Source organism: Capra hircus, chromosome 27, assembly GCF_001704415.2.
Source record: "Capra hircus breed San Clemente chromosome 27, ASM170441v1, whole genome shotgun sequence".
In the NCBI taxonomy this organism is placed as follows: domain Eukaryota; kingdom Metazoa; phylum Chordata; class Mammalia; order Artiodactyla; family Bovidae; genus Capra; species Capra hircus.
The window spans coordinates 9,012,926-9,036,189 of NC_030834.1; the positions used below are offsets into that span (position 1 = coordinate 9,012,926).

Sequence of the window (23,264 nt, forward strand, 5' to 3'; positions counted from 1 at the left end):
TGCTCCTAGGTCACCAGCCATCCTGGCCACTCCCACGTGCATGCCCCCATGCAGGCCCCTGTGACCGGACCTTGTGAGAGAGTGGAGGCAGGGGGCAGGGGGCATGGGCCTCCCCAGTGAACGCTATGCCCCTCACACTGGTCTCTCTCCCTGAAACCTGGCGTCCAGTGCCCCCGAGCGCAAGGCTCATCGGGTGACCGCATCCTGCGGCCTTTCTCTTCTGCCTCTGACCTCACCTGGGCTGCTGCTCTGGCCCGTACTGCTTGCCTTCACTGCCTAACCCCCCGCGGCCGGGGTTCAGGGCTCTTAGCCTCCCCAAATGCTTTTCCCGAAGATCCCCAGCCTGACCCCCTGGGGGCAGGGGGCTGCCCTTCCAGCCCGGGCCTGTGTGTGCAAGTTCTGGGCTGTGCCCGGGAAGGAGGCGCGCTCTCAGCCTCAGCGTCCAGGGCTCCTAGACCAGCCCTCTTCCTGCCCCTTGGGGGCCTGGCTGGACATGACGAGGACTGCTAAGTGACTGACTCGCTTTCACAAGGACGGAGGGAGAGTGGCTGAGAAACGCTTCAAACTGGGGGAAATCAAGAGATAAGACACTTTTCCCTTTTTTAATTAGATAACCAGTCACTTGGTTGGGTTTATTAGCAGAAGCCCAGAGTTGGTTCAGTCAAGGCAAGGCAGCATGTTTTGGGGGTTTGGTACCCCAAATCTATGGACACTGGGCACATAGAATTATATGAGGATAAACAAGGCAATTACAACAATTAAAAACCTGTCAAGAGGACAGATCCCATGCCAAGTGTTCTTATCACAATAAAAAAGGGTTTGTTTTAAGGGCAGTTGCATACCCAAGTATTTATCAATGTCCCTTCTGGCCCTGGGACTCCTGTGGGGCCTGGAGACTCTAAAGCCCGAGCAGAGAGTTCTAACCCCCATGGGCCTGGGCCCCGTGCCCCGTGACTGTGGAAGGGCAGTCCAGTTGGGCCACTCATTTGGCAAATGTTCTTTGAACACTTGTCATCTGCCAGAGGTTGTTCTAAGCCAGGCAGATAAGTCAGACTCCAAAAGGAGCAAAGCCCCAAACTCGGTCTTCATGGAGCTTGCCTTCTGTTGGGACAGGCAAACAAAAATTTATGGAAGTGAGTTAGGTAATGTGCTAGCAGGGTTATGGGGGGAAAGAATTGGAGTCAAGCAAGGTTGGCGTGTGGGATTGAGGGGTTAGATAGTGGGGTGGGAGTGGGTAGCATGTGAACAGAGGCTGGAGGGAGAGGCGGGGTGGCCATGTGAACTGGAGAGAGAGAGCCCCGACCAGCAGTCGGGGCAGGGGCCCCAAGCAGGTGAGCCTGGTGCATCCGCAGAGCATGGAGGGCCAGAGAGGAGGACAAGAGGGCAGAGGCCGCGGGAGGCCGGCTCCTCCAGGCCACAGTGGGGACGCTGGTTTTGCTGGGAGGGTGGTGGAGAGCCATGGCCGGTCTGGAGCAGAAGAGTCCCGAGATCTGATGAGTTGACCAGGGGTCCTCCCCGCTTTGATTGCAGACATACTCTGAACGCTTGTGTGCTTCCTGGCCGCTCTGTCGCCTGTCAGCCCTTCCGAACCCCTCATCCCACGGGTGTCCCGGCAGACACGGGCCGTGTGCCCTGCGTGCTCACTCCCGCCAGGCCGGAGCAGACACTCAGACGTCCGCTTGGTCCATCCTGGCCTTTCGGGGCACCAGAGCTGGCTTTGTGTGTTTTTCCTGCCTTCTGCCTTCCTGTCCCGGGAAGACCATGCCCTTCTGGCCTGGAGAGGAGGAGCAGGAAGGATCAGAGGTGGAAGAGCAGGCAGACGGCTGCCCCCTGCCCTTCCTCTGGCTTTCTGTCCCCGGGCCAGCCCGGCCCTCATGCTGATGGCCACGGCATTCCCTTGATTCCTTTGTGCTTTCCCTGCTCTCTGCTCGTCTGAGCCTCCCTCGGCCACCGTGGGCACGTGGGGTGGTGATTGGTTGCTCTGTGGTTTCAGGAAGATAGGAGCCTGAGGCCTCTCATCCTTCCTTCCTGGCTCTTCTTGCTGGGTTTGTCTGGACTGGCCAGGGCAGAAGGGCCAGTTTGCTTCTCCTGTACAGGAGGGAACTGCCCCAGACCCTGGGAATAAATGTAAAGGAAAAAAACTTGCCCATAGAGCAAAAAAAAAAAAAGTGTTCCTAAAAATAAAACAGATTTCTCATATGAAAGGGAAAGATGGATATCTCGTATCCCATTCAGTCAACTCCATTTGATTTCAGGGGTTGGATGCAACGTCTACTTGGAAATATAATATGTCGTTTCTTTCGACTCAGCCCAGCTAGGGGAGTGTGGCTTCCGTCTGAGGTCAGGCTGTCTGTCCCCCTCTTGTCGAGTCTGCTGCTGACATCAAATTATTAGGGTCATCGTTACATCTGGGTTAACAGAGACCCCGGGTGACAGCTGAGATAAGGAGGGGCTGGAATCAGGGGGTGGGTACTACTGGATTGTTCTGCCCCAAGGCTATGTGTTTGATTGCCTGTTACCCGATTTCCCCAAAATACAACCCCTAGGGGACAGCTCTAGACAGAGGGATGGGCTGGTGACCCAGGTATGGTAGGGTCATGAGAGACTGCTCAAGAGACAGGCACTTCTGGATCTCAACCAGAGGGCTCAGCCAACCTTCCTGTGCTCCAGTCCACCCAGAGTCCTCGCTGAGCATGGCCTCTGCTCAGTAGGAATCCCCACTCCATCGAGTATGGCCACCTACAGCCTCAGATCCATGCTTGTGGGGGTGTGGCGGGGGGCTCAGTGGGGTCCTCTGGAGACTGAGAGGGGGCAGGGAGCATAGCCCCCAAATCCTGTGATCAGGGAAGAGGCTCCAGGATAAACACAAGGCAGAAAGAAGTCCTGAGGAAGGGTGTGCATGAGTTCTCTTTGTGGACACACTTTCGTTTTGGGTGAAATTCCATTCATGTGAACCCCAGGAAATTTCAAGGTGGTAAAGTCACCAAAAATGAGACTCAGGCATACTGTGACTGGCAGAGTTATTACCCTCTCTCACCCTTAATCAAATCTTACTGAGATTCCCAGGAGTGATAGAATGTTTATCCAACCATATCTGAGGAGCTGTCTGAGATGCAGTCCACTTCTGGCTAAGATAAGGCAACAAGGACTGACCATATCGCTCCTGCTTAAAACAAGCAAAAAATGGACAAGCTATGTGAAACAGCAGTTTTCAAGACACTGACATCAGGCAGTAAAGGTCAGTGATATATGAAAAGTGGAAAATAAATGAGATGAACCCTACAATTGCCTGGATTACTGCCTCTAAAGAGTTTCTAAGTCATGGAGGAAGGAAGAGAAATCCAGAAGACCCCCTGGTTAAGGAGAAGTTGCTGACAGTCCAAGGAGATCAGGGCAGCTGGAATTCCCTAAAGAGACAGCTGCACAGAGACAGCACTCTGGAGAGCTTCAGAAGGTCCCCCACAAATTTTTGATTATTAATCATCTATTCCCAACAGTCAGACTGATTGTCACAGACGTTGCATAGGGAACACAGAGTGGTCCTTCTCAATAATGGAGAATGATTAGCCCTAGATTGATCAATGCTCCCACCTAATTAACCTTGAAAGCAAAACTCAAGAGGATCAAACTGTTTTCAAGTAACTCAATGACATAACAGAACAAAGCTCAAGAATCATTTGTTGTTGTTCAATGCTAAGTCATGTCAGACTCTTCACGACCCCATAGACTGGCTCCTCTGTCCTCCACTATCTCCCAGAGTTTGCTGAAATTCATGTCCACTGAGTCAGTGATGCCATCCAACCATCTCATCCTCTGCTGCTCCCTTCTTCTTTTTGCCTTCAATCTTTCCCAGCATCAGGGGCTTTTCCAATGAGTCAGCTCTTCATATCAGGTGGCCAAAATATTGGAGCTTCAACTTCAACAACAGTCTTTCCAATGAATATTCAAGGTTGATTTCCTTTAGGATTGACTGGTTTGCTTTCCTTGCCGTCCAAGGGACTCTAAAGAATTGTTACAGGAATACAAAATATCCAGCACCCAACAAGATAAAAATCACAGTGTCTGACATTCAAATAATCCAGTTAAAGATTCTCAGACACACATTCAAAGAAGCAGGGAAACAAAACCCATAATGAGAAGAAAAATCAATCAATTAAAACTGATGCAGATGTTAGAATTAGTAGACAAGAATGGTAAAAGTTATTATAACTATTTCAGATGTTCTAAAAGTCAAGTAGAAACTTAGAAGGTGTTTTTAAAGACCCAAACCAATCCCCTAGAGATGAAACTACAAGATCTAGGTTGAAAAATACACTGAATTAAATTTCATTAAAGGAGAAAAAGTGAACTTGGCAACATAGTAATAGAAACTCTCCAAAATGAAACACAAGAACAACAACAAAAATCTTTAAAAGCATCAGTGAGTTATGGGGCAATTTCAAGTGCCCTAATATTTGTGAAATTAGTTTCCAACAGAGAAAGGGGCTGAAAAAGTATTTGAAGAATTAATGGCCCAGAATTTTCCAAGTTGACACAAACAATAATTACACAGATCCAAGAAGTTCCGTTAACCACATGAAACATGAAATTTACTTTACCAGGGCACATTTTAAACAAATTGGTTAGAACCAGTGATAAAGTTTTTAAAGTAGCCAAAGGTGGGGGAAAAGATGCATTATATATGGAGATAAAGATAAGGATTACATCATATTTCTCACTGGAAACAATGGAAGTAAGTCAGCAGAGCAATATCTTTAAAGTAGAACATCTCTAAAGTAACCTAGAATTCTATACCCAGCAAAAATAACTTCCAAAAATGAAAGCAAATAAAGACATTTCCAGACATACAAAAACAGAAGGAAGTCGTCAACAGGAAGTGACTGCTACAAGCAATTTTCTTTTCATAAAACAGCCTTCAGGCCAAAAGAAAAATGATACTGGAAAGAAATATGGATTTACATGAATGAATGAACAGTGCCCAAAATGCTAACTGTAAGGATAATACATAATTTTCTCATTATTTAAATCCCTTTAAAAGATAACTGTTTAAACAAAATAATATAATGATGTGTTTATAACATATATAAAAGTAAAATGTATTACAACGATGGTACAAAAGTTGAAAAAGTTGAGAGAGGAAAACGGAAGTATATTATTGTAAGGTTCTTATACTATATGCAAAGTGTTATCATATCACTTAGAAGTAGACTGGGGTAGTTTAATGATGTATGCCAGAAGCCCAAAAGCAACTACTAAACTACTCAAAGAATCATAGCTTATCAGCCATCCAGAGAGATAAAATGGAAATTTTCAATTAACCCAAAAGAAGGCCTAAAAAGGGCTTCGCTGGTGGCTCAGTGGTAAAGGACCCACCTGCCAGTGCAGGAGACATGGGTTTGATGCCTGATCTGGGAAGATCCCACATGCTATGGGGCTACTAAGCCCATGTACCACAACTACTGAACCTGTAGTCTAGAGCCGGGGAGCCGCAGCTACTGAGTCCAAGCACCCTAGAGCCCGTGCTCTGCAACAAGGGAAGGCGCTGCACTGAGAAGCCCACGCACCACAATTAGAGAAAGACTTGTGCAGCAGCGAAGACCTAGGACAGCCAAAAATAAACAAAACTATTATTTTTTTTAAAAAAGGCATAAAGTAAGGGAAAAGAGAACAAAAAACCTGATAGGACAGAAGTAGAAATGAACAAATGATAGATTTAAACCTAACTGTATTAATAATCTCATTATTGTAAATTATCTAAAAAAAACAAATTAAAAGGCAGATATAAAGGTTTCAACTATATACTGCCTACAGGAAATGTCTTTAAGTGTAAAAACACAAATTCCTTAAAAGTCAGAGGGCGAGAAAACATAAACTATGCTAACGCTAATTAAAAGAAGACTGAAGTGGCTGTAGTAATAGCAAACAAGTAGATTTCAGAACAAAGAATCTTATCAGGGATAAAGAAAATAATTTCATAAGGATAAGCAGTCCATCAAGAGGGCATTGCAGTCTTAAATGTTAATGCACCAGTAACATAGCTTTAAAATACATGAGCAAAATCTGAGAAAACCACAGTGAGGAATAGACAGGACCACAGTTATAGTGGGAGATTTCAATACCCCCATCTTGCTAATTGATAGAACAAGTAGAAAAATGAGTACCCAAATAGATTTGAACAACAGTCATTCACCTTGACCTGATTGACATTCATAGAATATTCCACCCAACGACAGCAGAATACACACTCTTTTCAATTGTGCCTGGAACACACTGACAAAGATCATATTCTCAACCAGAGGTCCTTGACCCCTGGGCCACAGTCCACCTGTTAGGAACAGCAGGATTGAGTGGTGGGCGAGTGAGGGAAGCCTCATCTGTTTGTACAGCTCTCCTCAACACCCACATCACTGCCGGGGCGCCATCTCCTGTCAGAGCAACCGTGGTGTTCGATTCTCAACAAATCGAACACAATAAATGTAATGCGCTTGAATCGTCCTGAAATCATCTCCTGCACCCAGTTCATGAAAACAATTGTCTTGCACGAAACTGGCCCCTGGTGCCAAAAAGGTTGGAGACCATCGTCCTAGACTATAAAGCAAGTCTTGATAAATATCAAAGAATTTAAGTCATTCAAAGTATATTCTCTGACCACAGTACGTTAAATTACAAGGCAATAACCAAAAGATGCGTAGGAACTCTCAGACATGTGGAAGCTAAATAATACAGTTCTAAGTAACCCGTGGATCAAAGAAGAGAGCAAAAGGGAAATTAGAGAGTATTTTGAATCGAATGAAAATAAAAACACGAGATGGCAAAATGTATGGGATGCCAGCAAAGCAGTATTAGGGAGAAATTTATAGCACTAAACATCCACATTAGACAAGAGGAAAGTTCTCAAGTCAGTTACCTCAGGTTTGTAATATTTTAAGATATTCTAAAAAGAACAAATTAAACCCAAAGTAAGCAGAAGGAAGATAATAAAGATCAAAGCAGAAATGATGAAACTACAAACAGAAAACACTAAAGAAAATCATTAAAACCAAAAGCTGGTTCTTTGAAATGATCGATAAATTGATAAGCATCCAGCCAGACTGATCATGAAAGAGAAGAAAAGAATTACATGTCAAGAATAAGAGGTAACATCACTAAAGATTCTATAGGCAGCAAAAGGATGATAATACTATGATAATTTTATTCCAGTAAATTTGAAAGCATAAGTGAGACTGACAAAGTTCTTGGAAAATACAAACTATCAAAGCTCACACAGGAAGAAAGAGATACTCTGAATATAGTAAAGAAATTCAATGTATAATTTAAAACATTCCCACCAGTTTGTAAGTTGGTGCCGCCACTATTGGAGAAGGCAATGGCAACCCACTCCAGTACTCTTGCCTAGAAAATCCCATGGGCAGAGGAGCCTGGTAGGCTGCAGTCCATGGGGTTGCAAAGAGTCAGACACAACTGAGTGACTTCATAACTTCACTTTCACTTCTCACTTTCCTGCATTGGAGAAGGAAATGGCAACCCACTCCAATGTTCTTACCTGGAGAATCCCAGGGACAGGGGAGCCTGGTGGGCTACCGTCTATGGGGTCGCACAGAGTTGGACACGAATGAAGCGACTTAGCAGCAGCAGCAGCAGCCGCCACTATGGAAAATAGTATGGAGGTTCCTCAAAAAACTAGTTGCCGTGTAATCCTGCAATCCTACTCCTGGGTGTATATCCAAACAAAATTATTATTTGAAGATGCATGCACCCTAATGTTCGCTGAAGCACTATTTACAGTTGTCGAGACATGGAAACAACCTGTCCATCAACAGATGAATGGATAAAGAGGATGTGGTACACATATACAATGGAATATTACTCAGCCACGAAAAAGGATGAAATAATGCCATTTGCAGCAACATGGACGGACCCAGAGATTATCATGCTAAGTGCAGTAAGTCAGACAGAGAAAGACAACTACCATGTCATGTCACTTATGTGTGGACTCTAGAATATGGCACGAATGAACTTATCTGTGAAACAGAAACAGATTCACAGACACAGAGAAAGGACTTGTGGTTGCCAGTGGGGAGGGGAGCTGGGGGAAGGGCGAACTGGGAGTTTGGGATCAGCAAATGCAAGCTATTATGTACAGGATGGATAAGCAACAAGCTCCTACTGTATAGCACAGGGAACTATATTCAATATCCTATGATAAAACAGAATGGCAAAGAATATGAAGAATATATATATATATATATAACTGAATGACTTTGCTGCACAGTGAAAATTAAGACAACACTGTAAATCAACTATACTTCGATAAAACAAATTAATAAAAAAAAAAAGAAAGAAAGAAAACATTCCCACCAAGAAAACTCCAAGCCTAGATGACTTCACTGGCAAATGCTAGCAAACACTAAGGAAGAAATAACTCACTCAGAAAATTTTAAAGGACATAATATTTCCCAGCTCATCCTATGAGGGCCACTTTACATTTTTGGTCAAAAAGAAAAGGAAAGAAGGAAATTCATTAAAGAAAAAACTACAGACTGATAAGGAGTGAGCATTTATGCAGAAACTCTAAATTTTAGCAAATCCAAATCCAACGCTATATAAAAGGACAATGCATCATGATCAAGTGGGGTTCATCCAAGGAATGCAAAATAGTTGAATATTCAAAAATAAATCAGCATCTGGTTTTGCATGTAAGGAGCGTGGATGTCACCACACCATGCTGACAACAAGTACAAAGCTAAACACTTTGAAAAATCAGTAACTCTTCTAGAATCTGTAGGAGAAGTGAGGACTTAGGGCAAATTACCAAATTGTCCCCCAAATTGGACAGTCTGATCGGTGAGTATGAAGAGTAGCAGTTGACTGGAGCAGAGACCTAAAGGCATCTACAAAAAAACCTGAAGCTAACATTACACTTGATGGTGAAAGACTGAATGCTTTCCTCCCACATTCAGTAACAAGACAGCCATGCCTGCTCCTCCAGCTGCTGCTTTTTTCCTTTTCTTTTCTAAGTATTTATTTGTTTGGCTGCACCTGGTCTTAGGCCACTCAGGTCTTCAATCTTCCTTGCACCCACATTCAGTAACAAGACAGCCATGCCCGCTCCTCCAGCTGCTGCTTTTTTCCTTTTCTGTTCTAAGTATTTATTTGTTTGGCTGCACCTGGTCTTAGGCCACTCAGGTCTTCAATCTTCCTTGCAGTGTGTGGGCTCTCTTAGTTGCAGCATGCGATATCTTGTTCCCTGACCAGGAATGGAACCCCGGCCCCCTGCCCTGGGAGTGAGGTGTCTTAGCCACTGGACCACCAGGGAAGTCCCACTACCCCTGCTTCTGTTCAGCACTGTCCTTGAGGTGCCACTGGTACAATAAGGCAAGTAAGAGAAATAAGAGGCAGCTAGATTGGAGAGGAAGAAGTAAACTGTCCTTGTTCACGGACAACGTGATGTATATAGAAATCCGATGGAAGCTAACAAATGAGTTTGGTGAGGTTTCAGGATACAATTTCAGTATATAAAAAAATCAATTGAATCCTATATACTAGCGGTGGAAAAGTACAAACTGAAATTGAAAAAAAGAATAGCCTTTACAATAGCATTGAAAAAATAGAAATACTTGGAGGTGAATCTGATAAAAGATGTAGAAGATATACACTGAAAACTACAAAACACTGCTGAGAGAAATTAAAGAAGACCTGAGCAAACTCCGGGAGATAGTGGAGGACAGAGGAGCCTGATGTGCTGCAGTCCATGGAGTCACCAAGAGTTGGATACGACTCAGCAACTGAGCAACGACAAATAAATGGAGAGATACACTGTTCTCATGGGTCAGAAGACTCAGTACTGTTGTCAGTTCTCCCTGAAATGATCTGAATATCTGATGCAGCCCAATCAAATCCCAGTAGGCTTTTTTGTGAAAAGTGAACAAAGTTGTTCTAAAATTTATATGGAAAAGACCTAGAACATCCAAAACAACTTTGAAAAAGGACAAAGTTGAAGGATTTACAGTGACTTCAAGAAATAGCAATCCACTCCAGTATTCTTGCCTGGAAAATCCCACGGACGCAGGAGCCTGGGGGACTATAGTCCATGGGGTCACAAAAGAGTCAGACACAACTTGGTGACTGAACAAGAAGATTTATTACAAAGCGACAGTGACCAATGCAGTGTGGTGTTGCCATAAAGACAGATAAGTCAGTGAGTCCAGACATAGAGCCGCACATACAGGAACAACTGATATTCAGCAAAGAGAATTCAGTGGATCATTTTTACCACACATCATGCTGGAGCAATTAGACATTTACATGCAGAAATGAACTTCGAGTCATACCTTACCTCACATACAAAAATCAAACTAGATCATAGATCAAATGTAAAACCTGAAACTATAAACTTCTTGATTAAAACATAAGGAAAAAAAAAAAAAACCTTAGAGATCTTGGATAAGGCAAAGCAAAGCCCACAAAAGAACAAATCAACAAGTTGGACTTCATCAAAAACTTCTGCCCTTCAAAATGCACTACAAAAAATGGAAAAAAAAAACCCACAAGCTACTGATTGGAAGAAAGTATTGGAAAATAATCATCTGCTATAGGACTTGTATCCACAATATATAAAGAGCTCTCAAAACTCAATAATTAAAAAAAACCCACGCTTTAGAGTGAGCATAAGATTTTAACTTAACCAAGAAGATATACAAATGGCAAACAAGCACACACAAAGATACTCAGCATTATTAGTCATCAGGGAAATACAAATTAAAACTATTCATATAAGGAGCTACACTACACATCTGTAAGGAGAGCTAGAGTGAAAAAGACTCACCATATCAAGTGTTGAGGATGTGGAGAACTTGGGACCCCCATGCACTGCTGGTGGGAATGTAAATGGGACACTTGGGAAAAAACGTGGGTTGTTTCTTTAAAAGTTAAAGATATCCCTACAGTGTGACCTAGTCATTCAGCAAAAACAATGGATGAATTGTCAGTACATGCAACAACATGGATGAAGTTAAGCTGAGTTAAAACAAAAAAAAAAAGACACAAAGATTCCACACTGTATAGCTCCATTTAGATAAAATTCTGGCAAATGCAACTAATGTACCGTGACCGAAAGCAGATTAGTGGTTACCTGGGGGCAGGGTGGTGGAAGGAAGGACTGCAAAGAAGCCTGAGGAAAACTTTCAGGGAGGATGAACGGCCCCCTCGTCACTGTGCTGATGGTTTGTTTCCTGGGTGTTTCCCTGTGTCTGAAATTATCAGATTATCTACTTTGCTGCTGCTGCTGCTAAGTCGCTTCAGTCGTGTCCGACTCTGTGCAACCCCATAGACGGCAGCCCACCAGGCTCCGCCGTCCTTGGGATTCTCCAGGCGAGAATGCTGGAGTGGGTTGCCATTTCTTTCTCCAAAGCATGAAAGTGAAAAGTGAAAGTGAAGTCACTCAGTCGTGTTGGACTCCTAGCGACCTCATGGACTGCAGCCTTCCAGGCTCCTCTGTCCATGGGATTTTCCAGGCAAGAGTACTGGAGTGGGGCGCCATCACCTGCTCCGGTTATCTACTTTAAGTGCATGCATTTAGGGCTTCCTCCATGGCTCACGGAGTGATAAAGAGTCCATCTACCAACCTAAGGGACACGGGTTCAATCCCTGGTCCAGGAAGATCCCACATGCCAAGGAGCAGCTACGCCCGTGTGCCATAACTACTGAGCCTTTGCTCTACAGCTTGGGAGCCGCAATTCCTGAGTGCACATGCCTCAGCTGCTGAAGCCTGCACACCCTGAAGCCTGTGCTCCACAACAAGAGAAGCCACCACAATGAGAAGGCCTGGCATGGTAACTAGAGAGTAGCCCCCTTCGCCGCAACTAGAGAAAAGCCTGCAGAGCAACGAAGACCCGGCACAGCCAAATAAATTATATATATATAATGTGCATTTATCATATGCCAACTGTACCTCCATGAAGCTATCTTTAAAATATTGTATTGGCAAAATCTAAAACCACTCTGTGTCCCTTAGGCTAAATCTCGAGTTTCCTCATCTATAAGGTAGGAGTAATATTGTGACAAATGAAAATAACATGTTGGATATACTTTCATGAGAGAGAACTCAATTAGTAATGGTAATAATGGAATAATGCTTTCAAGAATAATAACAAGAAGACAACTAATTATGTGATTCTTAAACGGCCTGCTCACCTCTACCTGCAGAGGTTTCTGTGGAGGGTTGGAAGGCCGTGGCCCTGGTTTCCCAGTTCGGTCATAATCTCACACATAATGACTCAGCGTCACTATTGTGGGAAGCTCCGATGCACACGTGTCCCCCACCCTCCGCTTTGTCCCTCCCAGTTTGGCCAGAGCTGCGGGGCTCCCTTGGTCCCAGTCACCGCACAGCCCTCCCACCAGCTCACACCACCCCCAGATACCATGGTTTCTTCCTTCTTCTCCTAATTTGGGGATGCAAAGCCAAGTAGACGTGTAGGAGTCTTGTAGATCAGGCAGGAGGAAAGCTCCCATGGAAGATGAGAGTCAAGCACGTAGCTCGGTTGCCCGCAGCCTTGCGCACCTGTCCTGGCTAGCCGTTGCTGTTTCATGACTTACGGGCGAGGTCATCCGTCCTGGCTCCCGTGTCCCTCCCATATCTGAAGGCTCCGCACAGGGACAGGCTCCTTGTCCTCTGAGTGGACAGTCCCGGGAACCAGCTCGGGAGATCATGGGGCAGATTCAGAGATGGAGAATCCAGGTGAGCTGGAGTCATTGGGAAAACGTTGTGAAAGAAAGAGGAGGAAGAGAACCTGCTGCTGCTGTGTGTGTGTGTGTGTGTGTGTGTGTGTGTGCGCGCGCGCGCGCGCGCGCCTGTGTGTTTATAGTCCCCAACCCTTTAGCACATACGGGGTCTGCCATGGAGACGGACCTCAGTATGTTTTGGTGGGAGAAGGGAGGGAGAGGACAGCTGAGCTCTGTCAGAAGTCTAGCAGCTGGAGGGCAGGAGCTGAGGCCCAGCTGGGCATGAGGTGCACCGGTCTGGCCAGGAGCGGGGGCGGAAAGCCTGGACACAGTGGAGGGGGCCGAGTGACGTCGAGTGGCGGGATGGAGAGTGTGGACATTGTGTTAGGGGCCTCTCTGGGCTGTGGGAAGGGCCCCTGGAGGCCCTGCAGGGCAGCCCACCCACGCCGCAGGTCCCTCTGGGCTCTGCCGGATCTTCAGAGGTTGTGGGCGCAGGCGTGCGCCCGGGGCCCCAGACTACCTGGACCCAGTGGAGAATCTTGGCTTCTAGCCCTTCCCCTGCCTGTGGATCAGCACCGGCTCCAAAGCAAGGGCAGTGATTCCTTCCCTCACCTCAGTTAGAGGAGGGCTGAGGCTCCTAACACACACACCTATCTCACACTCACGTCTGCACCCCCACAGGATCCTAACATCTCCGCACCAGACCCAATCAGGAAACTGTCTGAGGTCAGGGTCCGGGCACGTCCCCAGGGAACAGGCGTGGGAGCAGGCTGCGGTCAGGGGCCCGGGCCCTCTGGCTCCCTGCCCACGGGTTCATGGCTGACCCGGCCGGACTAGGCAGACTTCCAAGGAAGCAGTGATGTGCCTGGCACCTCGTGGGCCCTCTGACCCGGCCTCCGGCTGTTAACCCTGGAGGACCCCCCACCCCCCGCCAACCTCGGTGCCGCTTTAGACCCTTCCCAGTTCCTGGAATCCATACGCCGCTGCTTGCAGACGGCTGACCCCATCCCAAACCTCCTCGGGGTTTCCCATTTGGCCACCTCGAGGAGGTCTGCGGATGCTCTCTGTGCTCGCCAGACGGCCCCCCACAACCCCTGGCGAGGGAACAGTCACCCACAGTGGCTCTGGGGTTGCACCCCTCCCTTGGAGGTGCCTCCCTAACAGAGGCCCCCCCCCCTGCCCAGAGCTGTGCCCAGGGGACGTGGGTGCAACGAGAGAGAAGCCCCTCCTTCCGCAAGGCTGTCAGAAGGCTCGGGCGCAAGCCTTTGGATCAAGGCGTCTTGATCCTGCTCTGGACTCGGAAGAGCAAGCGTTCCATCCTCTTCTCTTGGCGTCCAGCCTCCACCCTCGGCTTGCCCCGCGCCCCGCGCCCCAGAGCCTTGTCCTCTTGCCCACGTGCCCGGGCAGCAGCCACAAGGCTTGGGCAGCTCCGCCCTGGAATGCGCATGCCCGATCGTGGCCGAGCCTGTGCGCGAGTGAGTGGCCCTGCACGTGCGCGCGTGACGGAGGGCGCCGCTGGAGCATGTCGTCCTCTGTCTGCCCATCCAGGTTACTCGTCGCTGCAGGACGAGCTGCTGTCCCCCGCCTCCCTGCACTACGCGCTCCCCTCTCCGCTGCGCGCAGACCAGTACTGGAACGAGGTGGCCGTCCTAGACGCCATCCCCTTGGCGGGCACGGAGCATGACGCCCTGCTGGAGATGTCTGACATGCAGGTGTGGTCCGCGGGCCTCACGCCCTCACTGGTCACTGCTGAGGACTCCTCTCTGGAGTGCAGCAAGGCCGAGGACTCGGACGCCACCGGGCACGAGTGGAAGCTGGAGGGGGCACTCTCCGAGGGACCCCGGGGCCCCACCTTGGGCTCTCTGGACCTCGTGGAGGACGACACGGTGGATTCAGATGCCACAAATGGCCTTATCGATTTGCTTGACCAGGAGGAAGGTCAGAGGTCAGAAGAGAAGCTGCCAGGTCATGAGAGGCAGGAGGACTCGACAAGTGCAGGGCAGGACTCAGAGCGTGAAGTGTCTCTTGTTTCAGGCCAGCAGAGTGTACATGCCCGCGTCTCAGAAACCCCCACAGTGAGTTGGGCGACGGACTCAAGCCAGGACAGGTAAGGGCAAGTGCTGGGCTGCCAGGTGGGTGCCTTTTGCAGTCCCGGGCTTCCAGGGTGGGGGGGGCGGGCGGGGCCCTGTGCCTGGCAGTGAGTAATGGGGGACTTTTATATGCTGCTGCCCCCAAAACCTTGTGTGCGAAACGCCCTGGAGGAAATAATTCAGTAAGGTGCCAGCTTGCCCCTGTGCCTCCCAGCCGGCTCGCAGGCCTCTGTGTTGTGATAAAGACTGGAACTGCGTCTGCAAAGGCCAGTCCTTCCCCGAACCACCCACCCCCCAACTCCTGTGCAGCCCCCAGGAGAGAGGCTGGGGGTGTTGGGATGGGGAAAGCGATTGTCAGGCTAGGACAAGCCACGGCCCTGGCAGTACAGCAGAGCCGGGGGCCCTGGGCCCCGGTCGCTGCTGTGTTGATTGTTGAAAGCAAACCATAACTGGAAACCTGGAAGCTCCAGGGCCCAGGCAAGCGGGTGGGCAGTCACAGGGCCTGCATGTGACGGAGCTGATAAGGCTGCCCTTTCTAGTTATGCCTCTCTGGAGGAGTGAGGCCAATTGGACTTATCTGGGCGGGACAAAGCTTCAGCCGTTGAAGATGGTTCCTCTCCTGGGTAGCTCCTGGCCACGCTTCCCGCCGTGAGAAGGCCTGGGACTCAGCCAGGCTGGCAGTGCAGGCGGAAGGGCCTCGTGCACCTCGCTGGACACAGAGTGTCCAGGCCACGTCCATGCAATGGAGAGCCCGCTGCACCCTGGCGCTTGGCCTAAGTGCAGAGGGGTCTTGGGGCGAGAGTGAGACAGACCGACAGACGAGTGACAGGTATCACCGTGGCCTCTGGGGCTGGCCCAGGAAGGGCGTGGCCAAGGCCCTCTCCTCCCTGTTGCTTTGCTCCTCAGTTTCCCCAAAGCACACACGGTTCTTGTGCTCCCGGGAGGCCGCGGCCACCCCTGTGGAGCTCAGGTCCGGCCGGACCGTGGGAAACCTGCTCCCCTTTCCCCTTCCCACCTGTGTGCCCCTCCCAGAAGCCCTGGCAGGTGGCGCCTCCCCAGGGAGCAGCTGCTCAGTGTGGCCCCATCCCCCAGCAGGACGGCAAACAAGGCCATATAGGAGACAGGATAGCCGGGATTCATTCAGTGCCCCAGATGAACCCTTTGATTCTTGAGGAAAATTGGGCAGGCTGAGCAGTGAGGATCCAAGGTGAAATTGGGCCTCCTAAGCACCTGCAGTGGCCCTTTGCTCAACAAGCATGGATTGGATGCCTGTGTGTGCTGGCCAGGGCACTGCTGTGACAGCAGCATCCCTAGACAGGGACCAGGGGCCTGGCGGCCAAGCCTCAGAGCATGACCGGCGGGCTCTGTGACCTGGGCCAGCCCTCCCATGGGGACAGATGGATTTCATTCATTCACCCGATAGTGTGTGTTGAGGCCAGCTGTGTGCCAGGCCCCTGTGCAGATGCCTCCAAGCCAGGGTTGTGGCCTTAAGCAAAACACTGTCCCCACCTGCAAGACATTTATGTTCTTGTGCAGCGGTCCCCAACCTTTTTTGGCACCAAGGACCGATTTCGTGGAAGACAGTTTTTTGATGAAGTGGGGGCGGGGGGGATGGTTTGGGGATGATTCAAGTGCATTGCGTTTACTGAGCCCTTTATTTCTATTCTGATTACATCAGCTCCACCTCAGATCATCGGGCAGTGGATCCTGGAAGTGGGGGACCCCTGTTCTCGGGGAGGGGGGGAAGCTGACAATAAAGTTAAAGTAAACGGAATGGAAACTAATTTTAAAAAAGAAATGCTCATTAGTGCCAAGTGGTGAAAAGAGAAAATAAAGCAGGAAAGGAAAAGAAAAAAGAAAACAGGAAAGGGGAAGGTTGGAATTGTAGAGAAGGCGGCCAGGGACGCCTGAGAGTGACTCAGAGGAGGACGTAAAGGAATTCAGGTGATGAGCCCTGTCAGCATCTGAGCAGAAGTGCCCTCAGAGGCTCTGTTGGTGCAAAGGCCTTGGAGCAGAGCACACCCACTGCACTCCAGGGACAGCGAGGAGCTGGCTGCGCCCGGAGCAGGGTGATCAGGGAGGTGGTGGGGCCCGACATGGCAGGCCTTGGGGTCCTGGAAGGACTGTGGTACTTCTTGGGTGGGATGGAGAACCATCAGAGGGTTTTGAGCAGAGATCCAAGGTGATTGGGCCACAGCCAGATGCGGCCAGGAGTAGAGGCAGAGAGGCTGCAGGAAAGAGTCCACAGTGACGTGGACCCAGATGGTTGGCTGGGAGTAGTCATGCTCAGGATGTATTTTTGGAAGTGGAATCCCAAGGATTTGCTGGCAAATAAGATGTAGCAATTGAGAGAAAGAGGGGGTGTCCCAGAGGACACAGGTGAGCTTGAGCTGACACCTGAAGGACCCAGGGTGCTGGAACAGGCATGGGGAAGAGCCCCTCAGTGAAGTTGAGCCCCCGAGATGCCCATCAGAGACCTCCAGGGCAGGTGTCGAGGAGGCTCTCGGACACACAGGCCTGCAGCTCAGGGAAGAGCTGCTGGGGACCCGCCGGCGGGCTTAAAGCCACGGGTTGAATGACCTCACCTGGGAAGCGGGTGTAGACAGGGAGAGAGGTCTGAGAGCTGAGCCTGGGCCCTTCCAGGGTCAGATGCCGGGGAAGTTAGGAGGAGACACAGAGGACACTGAAAAGGGACAGCCAGCGAGGGAGGGAGGAGCAGGCACGTGTGTTCCCGAGGCTGCGGGAGAGCCTGCTTCAAGGGGTAGGGGGGCTCTTCTCACCAGCTGAGCCCTGGCGTGAGGACTGTGGGGTGGGAGCTGGATGGCGGGTATGGGGACCCCCAATGACCAGGCCATCTCGGGGCCGCAGGAGCGGAGGTGTCTACTCAGAGGACGGGGCCCAGCGGCACTGGCGTCCGTGTCTCTCTGGATGGGGCAGATGCTGTGTGATGGTTCATGCCCTCCCAGCCTCCAGAGCGCAGGGCAGGCTCCGGACGGGGAGGACCCCCGAGAGAGGTGGCTGGGGGTGACCGGTGTCCTCGGTCTCTTCCCGGGGGCCAGGGTGCACGACTGGGATGCGGAAGGCTCTATCGTCTCCTACCTGCAAGAGGCTGCACATGGCTCCCGGCCAGAGGAGGCCCCGCTGGGCCCACACTCATTCCAGAGAACGGTCGGCGGTTCGCCGGAGCTCGAGGAGGGCCTAGGGCCTGTGGCTGAGCAGTCCGAGGTCGGCAGGGAGCGGAGACCACCCGGCCCCCAAGAGTGGACACAGGAGGCTGGCGGCACCTTCTCCCTCCAGGTAAAGGTGGGCGCCCTCAGGCAGGGCCCCCCTGATGCTCCGCCCGGAGGACCAGGCCCCCGGCATCTGCTCACTCTCTCAGACCCCCGCTGGGAGTGGTTTCTCTATAAAGGTTGGGGCGGTGGCTTCTCTTTCTGTCTGCCCACCTGTCGGCCTCTGTGACCCCTCTGAGGGCGGGGAGGGGCTCTCCTTGATGGGGGTCCAGAGACTCCCAAGCACACCTATGATGCCCCCTTCCCGCTCCCCACCGCCGGCCGCTCTTCACATGCCCAAGGTGGTCACAGGATCAGAGGGGTGCTCTGTAGCTGATGTTCAGTTGCTCAGTTGGGTCTGACTGTGACCCCATGGACTGCAGCACGCCAGGCCTCCCTGTCCTTCACTATCTCCCCCAGAGCTTGCTCAAGCTCATGTCCACTGAGTCGGTGATGCCATCCAACCATCTCATCCTCTGTCGCCCCCTTCTCCTCTTGCCTTCTATCTTTCCCAGCATCAGGGTCTTTGGAGGGCTGGTTTTGTTTGTTTTCTTTTTCCGTCATGTTTTAGGAAGAAGGGCTTAGAACCCAGAGGCCTGGCCGCTGGCTGATTTGGGTCTTACCCAGTCTTTGGGGCCAATAACCAGCTACTGTCCTCCAGGCCCCTGGGTCCCCTTGTGTAAATGGGGTAGAGAAAGGATTGTCGCCAGGATTCCCTGGGGTGTCTGTGCCCACGCAGGTGGATCTCCATAGGGACAGGCTGGGACAAGGGGCAACCTCCGCACAGGCTGTGGCCTCCACCCTCCCTTCAGTTCAGTTCAGTTCAGTTGCTCAGTCGTGTCCCGCTACTTACTTTATTTATTCTGTTTTGTCTTGACTCCTCCCATTTCTGTGGACATCTGTTTCAATGTGTTTTTTGAAACTTTTTTGTATTGTGAAAAATTACAAATAGATACAAAACCAGATAGGATAGCCTATTACCTTCCAGCGCACACACACTTCCCCCTGACATTATCTTGAAACTAATCCCAGATGTCATGATCTTGCACTGTGTGCTCATTCGCTTCAGTCATGTTTGATTTTTCAACCCCATGGATTGTAGCCCACTAGGCTCCTGTGTCCATGGGATTCTCCAGGCAAGAATACTGGAGTGGGTTGCCATTTCCTCCTCCAGGGGATCTTCCCAACCCAGGGATGGAGCCCAGGTCTCCCGCATTGCGGGTGGATTCTTCACCCTCTGAGCCACCAGGGAAGCCCACGAATACTGGAGTGGGTTGCTGTTTCCTCCTCCAGGGGGTCTTCCCAACCCAGGGATGGAGCCCAGGTCTCCCGCATTGCGGGTGGATTCTTCACCCTCTGAGCCACCAGGGAAGCCCACGAATACTGGAGTGGGTTGCCGTTTCCTCCTCCAGGGGGTCTTCCCACCCAGGGGTCCGTCCCTCCTCTCTCACATCTGCATCTGCAGGCGGGTTCTTTACCACTAGTGCCACTTGGGAAGCCCGTTATGATCTTGACATAATTTTAAAAAATAATAATTTTATTCATTTGTTTACTTTTGGCTGCGCTGGGTCTTCGTTGGCGCGGGCTTTTCACTGGCTGCAATGAGCGGGGACCGCTCTTCCTTGCGGTGGCGTCTCCTGCTGCTGAGCGCGGGCCGCAGGCGTGTGGGCTTCAGTCGTTCCTGCTCATGGGCTCACGGGCCCTGAAGCTCGGGCTCAGTCTTTGCGGCGCACTGGGTTTAGTTGCTCCGCAGCACGTGGAGTCTTCCCGAACCAGGGATTGAACCCGTAGCCCCTGAACTGGCAGGTGCATTCTTATCCACAGAGCCACCAGGGAAGTCCTCGACATCGTGTTAGTTTGCGTTTGTATGAAGTGCGAGTCACTGCTCTGTAAACGCGCATCGATACTTGCAGCACGAGCGGAGCGGGTGCGCCGCGCCTCCCCGGTCCCTCGTCTTCCGTGTGCGCATGTCCTCTTCCGCCCTCCCCTTCACTGCCGGCTTCTCCCCTCGCCCCTGTCCCAGCCCGAGCCTCGCAGGCGCCTCTGAGGACCCCAGGACCAGGCAGGCTCCGCCGTGGCCGGGGCTGCTGGCTGCCAAGAGGTGCCAGGAATTAAACAGGGTTTTATTTAGAAGGCGTCCCTGCCAAGGACACGCCTCCGGTGGCCGGGCCGCTGGGCCTGTTTGTAACCCCAGGCCACCCCGGGCGTTCTTGGTGGTCGGACTGCACCCGCTTCTGCGACGCCTGATCATGCGCACTTGTCCCAAAGCACCAGGCCCACCCTCCCAACCCTGGGTCTGTGCCCCCCACCCCACCGCGAGTCCTGGGGACGACACCGCACAGGAGCCTGTCTGTGCTCGGCTTCGTGGGGCGGGGGAGGACTGGAGAGAAGGCAGGATCCTGGAAAAGCAAGCCCTCCAGGGTCATTGTGACCAGCTGCCTCGTTTACAGATGAGGAAACTGAGTCCCAGGAGGCCCGGCGCCAGGGCAGGGAGAGTCCCAGACTTCCCGGTCCGGGTCCCAGGAGCGGGCAGGGCCCGTACCTCCCGGTCTAGGGCGGATGGGAGGGTGGGCGAACTGTCTCTTCACGGTCTCCTGGGGCCCCGGGGGCTGATTAATCGAGAGGCCTGTTTAAGGTGACAGCGTGCAGAGCACCTGTTGACTGGTATTTAAGTGAGCCTCAAAGCACAGTGGGGACTCGGGGTGGGGGGTGACTGTAACTAGGGACCTCAACCTGGAAGTCAGCCAGCCCCTCTCTTCGACGCGGTGGGCAGCATCTGACCTTGGGCTCCTGGCCCAGGCTCAGACCCAGGGCTCCAGGGACCCCTGCATGCACCGTGTCTGCGTCCCCGGTGCTCCTGTGTTGCGATGAGACAAGTCATTAACCTCTCTGTGCGTCCGCTGCCCTTGTGTGACGTGGGAACACCAGAGACACGATGGTGTTAATCTAACTGAGTTCATGTGTAAAGGGCATGCAGAGCCCCACCCTGGGCAGCAGGCCGCGTGGGGTGAGGGCCCTCACGGTCCCTAGCAGTGGGTGAGCTCACAACCCACCCTCATCTTGACGGCCGGAGAAACCGAGGCCCAGAGGAGCATCCCCCCATTCCCAGCCACCCTGCTAGGCCTCCAGCCACCCCGCTAGACTTCTGCAGGGTCGGGGTGCCAGTCCTGATCCAGGTTCTTCCCGCCACGCCCACTGCTGCCCAGAGAGGAGCAGCCCCATCCTTTGAGCCTCAGCTGCTGGGCTGCCTTGGGGAGCCAGGCCTGCAGAGGCGAGTTGCGGGTGCCTGGTTTCTGACCCTGGCGCTGCCAGCCCCGCCCAGGGAAGAGCTGTGACGGAGAGGCCTTAAATAGACACACCGGGGACTCACTAGCATTTAGGATGGCTGAGCTGCCTAAGGCAGGGCAAGGGGCCGACGAGGGCCGCGGGGCTCATGAAATCACACGGGCTCCCAAGGTCCCCTCCACCAGTGCTGGACGCCTGTGCTCCTGGGGCTGACCACTCACCCAGGGGGGGTGCTGTTTTTGAAACAAACCCTGCACCCTCCAGGGTGTTAGCTGGCTCCACCCCATGAGCAAGCGAGTGGACATCCCCGTGGTCCTGGCAGTAGCCGCCTAGGACACACACCAGGAACCGCATTCTGCAGACGTCTAATTGTTTTTCCCGAGTCCTGAACGGGACCCTTTTCCTGGGCACGGCTAAAGCTGCCTCTGGCTGGCACAGGGGCAGGCTCTCAGTGGTGAGGGTGGGGGCGGCGTTGCTCACAACGCCCTTTAACACGCAGGTCTGGTGCCCGGGACGCGCACACCTGCCGGGTTCCCTCTGGCCTCGCCAGACAGCCCGGGGCAGCTGGCTCAGGAGCTAGAATTACTGGGGCCTGACGTCAGCCAGGCCGGGGGCAGAGGCGGGCGCTCAGCCGGGCGGGCACTCGGGCGGCAGTTCCACTGTGGGGGCCCTGCAGCCTCCCGTGCACGGGGGAGAATGGAGCGGGTCCTGGGGGGCCTCCAGAGTCCCCGGGGAGAATGAGTGGCTGGCCCCGCCGCCCTGGCTCCGCAGGCCCTGGAGGCCTGGGCTGGTGAGCAGTCAAGGATGTGGACCTTCATCACCCAGCTCCTGGTCACCCTGGTGCTGCTGGGCTTCTTCCTGGTCAGCTGCCAGAATGTGGCGCACATCGTCCGGGGCTCCCTGGGCTTCGTGCTCAAGCACGTCCACCAGGAGCTGGACAAGGAGCTGGGGGAGAGTGAGGGGCTGAGTGACGACGAGGAGACCATCTCCACCAGGGTGGTCCGGCGCCGGGTCCTCCTGAAGGTAACCCAGGGTGGGGTGGGGGCACCGGGGGTGCCAGACCGGATGCCCCACCGGAAGAGAGGTCGCGCGGCCTGGCTGGGGGGCACTGGGGATGTGCAGGCTGGAGCTGGGCGGCACTTCCCTGCCCTCCCCAACCCCCGTCCCTCACAATGGCTGAGAAGGCTCCGCTCTGTGACTCAGGAAGCTGGCCCTCCTCCTGCTTCTGTCCACAACCAGCTCAGGGAGGCAGCAAGACCCCGCACCTCGGGGCGCAAGCGTCTGTGGCTGGGGCGTTCTTCCCCTTAATGTGCCGTCTGAGTAGACGTCAGGCTCTCCCTCCCTCTCCTGGGAGTTCCTCCGTCAACCCGTTTTGCCCACTCTGGGGCATGATGGCAGGGATCTGTCACTCAGCACTCCCGTGAGCCTGGGCTCCCCTCCTGACCTCAGGCCCAGGGCCCCCCACGGTGCCCCACCCCCCGCCTCAACTTGGAGCAGCCACTGGTCAGTCCAGCTCACTTCTTGCTGAGTTTCGGTTTCCTGCCAGGGTGGGGTCTCATCAGACTCTGGCTGCTGCTGCTACTGCTAACTTATTTCCTTATTGGGCTTCCCTGATGGCTCAGTGGGTAAAGAATCCGCCTGCAATGCAGGAGACCCATGTTCAATTCCTGGTTTGAGAAGATCCGCTGGAGAAGGGATAGGCTACCCACTCCAGCATTCTTGAGCTTCTCTCGTGTGGCTCAGCTGGTAAAGACTCTGCCTGAAATGCGGGAGACCCAGGTTCGATCCCTGGGTTGGGAAGATCCCCTGGAGAAGGGAATGGCTACCCACTCCAGTATAGCCTGGAGAGCTCCATGGACTGTATAGTTTGCATCGGTCGCGACGGAGGAACTTCCGCTTC

The 23,264-nt window shown here is 52.1% G+C and overlaps 1 protein-coding gene across 7 annotated transcripts in view; it reads left to right on the forward strand.

The window, feature by feature from the left end:
* The window catches only part of ANK1 (ankyrin 1), a 241,294-nt gene that overhangs the window by 209,056 nt on the left and 8,974 nt on the right, over positions 1-23,264 (forward strand). For 3 of the 7 annotated variants that reach the window (XM_018041977.1, XM_018041976.1, XM_018041978.1), the window contains exons 39-40: positions 14,269-14,827; positions 17,870-18,107. In XM_018041977.1, the coding sequence (XP_017897466.1) occupies positions 14,269-14,827; positions 17,870-18,107 (797 nt within the window). Of the gene's footprint in view, positions 1-14,268; positions 14,828-17,869; positions 18,108-21,902; positions 22,388-23,264 lie in introns of those variants that run through there. The other 4 variants (XM_018041980.1, XM_018041981.1, XM_018041979.1 and 1 more) reach the window with 3 other exon arrangements.